The following is a 3,361-nucleotide window of genomic DNA, read 5'->3' as shown; positions in this document are numbered from 1 at the left end:
ATGTTTTAGGAATTCATTTTATCTCTGCTGTTGGCATATTATTTATAACTCTCTGTTTTATTTTCTAAATGGCTGCTTTGGGATTGATTGACAGTATGCATATTTTTGCTGGATATAGAATTATAAATTGGTAGATTTTGGGAAGGCCAAGACCTTGAGTATGTTGTTCCTATTTATTTAGTTTCTGATAACAAGTGTCTTGTTATTTTTATCTTTATTTCACTTTATGCAATATGTCTCTTTTTTTCTGGCTACTTGTAAGATTTTCTCTTTGTCATTGCTTTTCAGTAATTTAATTGTAATGTGCCTCTGAGTGTTTGTGTATGTATGTGTTTCCCTTGATTGCACTTCATTAAGCTTTTTATATCTGTGAGTTTACAGTTTTTATCATATTGTGAAAGCTTGAAACATTATTTCTCAAATAGTTATTATATCATTTCGTGCCTCTCTTCACCTTCTGGGGCTCCAAATATGCATATAACAGATAGTTCAATGTTATTTCACAAATTTCTGAGATTCCTTTTATTTTTCTTTTTAACTGTTCTTTATTTTGTTATGTTTCTATTGCCAATACCCTCAAAAGTTTACTGATTTTCTTTTTTTTTTTTTTTTTTTTGAGACTGACTCTCACTCTGTGGCCCAGACTGGAATGCAGCAGCATGATCTCAACTCATGGCAACCTCCACCTCCCATGCTTAGGCGATTCTCTCATCTCAGCCTCCTGAGTAGTTGAGACTACAGGTGCTCACCACCCTGCCCAGCTAGATTTTGTAGTTTTTTAGTACAGATGGGGTTTCACCGTGTTGCTCAGGCTGCTCTCAAGCTACTGGGCTCAAGGGATCCTCCCGCCTGGGCCTCCCAAAGTGTTGGGATTACAAGCGTGAGCCACCATATCAGGCCAATTTTTTTAAATATAATGTCTTTTTTGCTTTTCATTCCATCTGTGAAATTTTTATGCAAATATTTTTCAAGTTTAAAAGTGTAATTTGGTTCTTTTGAATTCTTCATGTCTCTCCTTACTGTGTTCGTATTTTCATTTAATTACTTGTTTTAGTTCCTTTTGAGAACTAAGTTCATTTGAGAAGGGATAATCAGCTGGGTGCGGTGGCTTGTGTGTGTGTTTGTAACATTTTGGGAGGCTGAGGCAGGAGGATCCCTTGAGGCCAGGAGTTCGAGGCCAGCCTGAGCACATAATGAGACCCCATCTCATTAAAAGAGAGAGAGAGAGAGAGATTGGATAATTTTTAAAGAAAACTATATATATATGTGTGTGTGTGTGTGTGTGTGTGTGTGTGTATAGATATATATATATATTTTTTTTTCAATTCTAGAGCCTGGGAAGTTCAAGGTCAAGGGGCTGCATCTAGTGAGAACCTTATTGCTGGCAGGAATCTCTGGAAGTCCCAAAGTAGTGCAGGGCATCACATGGTGAGGGAAATAAGTGTGCTAGTTCAGATATCTCTTTCTGCTTTTATAACACCACTAATACCCCACACTTATGACCTCATCTAATCCTAAATATCTCCCAAAAATTCCACCTCACAAATACCATAGCCAAATTTCACACCTTCTTAATGCCATTACAATAGGGATTAAGCTTCAACATGAATTTCAGAGGGGACAAACATTCACATCATAACATTTCAGTCCTGGTCCCCTAAAACGCATGTATCTTACACATACAAATACACTCATTCCATTACTATTACCCCAAAGTCTTAACTTGTTCCAGCACTAACTTAAAAGTCCAAAGTATGATCTGTGATCCTGTGAAAACAAGTTATCTACTTCTAAAATGCAATGGTGGGAGAAGCATAGGTACACATTTCCATTCCAAAAGAAAGAAAAAGGAAAGAAAGGAGTAACAGATCTCAAGCATTTCCAAACTCCAATAGAGTGAACAATATCAAATCTCAAGGCTTCACAATAATCTTCCTTGCATGTTCCACTTCCTGGATACACTAGTTCACTTCCTAATATGCATTGTTGAATTGCTTAATATTATTCCACAAACCACTGAGGTTCTTTATTTGTTTTTTTTTGTTGTTGTTGTTGTTGTTGTTTGTTTCTTTTTTAGTAGTTTTACTTTTAAATGTACTTTGCCAAGTTTCTATTGTTATAGTCTTACGTTTACTTCTTCCATGGTATCACCCCCGCTTTTCATTCTATCAGTGAAATTTTCATGTAGATGTGCTTAAAATTTAGAAGTTTAATTTGGTTCTTTTTAACTTTCATGTTTCTCCTTATTGTGTTCATGCTTTCTTTTGACTGCTTAAACATTGCTATAATTGCTGTTTTAAAGTTCTTGTCTCCCAGTTGCACCATCTTTGATATTTCTGCATCTGTTTCTATTGACTGCACTGAATTCTGTTTTTGAAAATGGCATGGGGTCCAGGTCTCCTACCTCGGGCTTGTTAGCTGGCGGCGTCGGAGCCGAGCCGGACTGGTCAGGATGATCACGGACGTGCAGCTCGCCATCTTCGCCAACATGTTGGGCGTGTCGCTCTTCTTGCTTGTTGTTCTCTATCACTACGTGGCCATCAACAATCCCAAGAAGCAGGAATGAAAGTGGCGCTTTCTCCGCCCCAGGGTTCCAGGACATAGTCTGAGGCAAGATGGAGGGTATGAGGGGCCTTCACACTTCACTTCATCCCTTCTACCCATCACAACATACAAAGCAACTACACCTGGATTTTTCCAAACAACTTTTATTTCCTCAAAGTCTTCCTTAATCCTATGGAACAAGAAGCTGCCACTGAATAGGGCCCAGCATAGGGGCTTGCTTTTCTACTCCCTCCCCCCAATATAAAAATATAGATTTTTATATTATAAAATATATTTATAAAAATAAAAAATAAAAAAAAAGAAAATGGCATGGACCATTTTTCAAATCTCATTTTTTTTTGGCATTATTAAGAAAATGAAATACACACAGTTTGGTATTGCATTATATAACATGTTCATTTTTAATATTTATGCATGATAAACTCCTAAAACATTGACATTATTATCCATAAAATACTACCATCATTTACTGAGTGTTTACTACATTCCAAATATTTTGTATACAATATCATCAAAAGAACCTTTTATTGCACACCAATTTCTTTCTTTTAAGAATTTGTCTCAGTCATTTGTATAATTTTTAAAAATTTATGTTTTTCCAAGACTGTAACTTTTATAATGGCAGAGTATATATCTTGTTTATCACTATATAGCCAGCATTTGATACATAATCAGTCATACATTAGTTCAAACAAATATTTACCAATGAATAAATGAATATATAAGTGAATATATAAGAATGAATATATAAATGAATATATAAGAATATATAATTGAATACTGCATCATAGATATT

At 35.4% G+C, this 3,361-nt stretch overlaps 1 protein-coding gene across 1 annotated transcript; it reads left to right on the top strand.

Annotated features, from left to right (window-relative positions):
• The first annotated feature begins 2,394 nt into the window (after positions 1 to 2,394).
• LOC111543529 (dolichyl-diphosphooligosaccharide--protein glycosyltransferase subunit 4) lies at positions 2,395 to 2,824 on the top strand. The gene has a single exon (XM_023213526.2). It carries the CDS (start codon positions 2,453 to 2,455, stop codon positions 2,564 to 2,566), a length of 114 nt encoding a protein of 37 aa, XP_023069294.1. The 5' UTR covers positions 2,395 to 2,452; the 3' UTR covers positions 2,567 to 2,824.
• Positions 2,825 to 3,361: the final 537 nt, after the last annotated feature.

The sequence above is a fragment of the Piliocolobus tephrosceles genome, chromosome 2 (genome assembly GCF_002776525.5).
Source record: "Piliocolobus tephrosceles isolate RC106 chromosome 2, ASM277652v3, whole genome shotgun sequence".
NCBI classification, from domain to species: domain Eukaryota; kingdom Metazoa; phylum Chordata; class Mammalia; order Primates; family Cercopithecidae; genus Piliocolobus; species Piliocolobus tephrosceles.
Note: the sequence above shows the minus strand (reverse complement) of the source record. Positions and strands in the feature narration are given on the sequence as shown.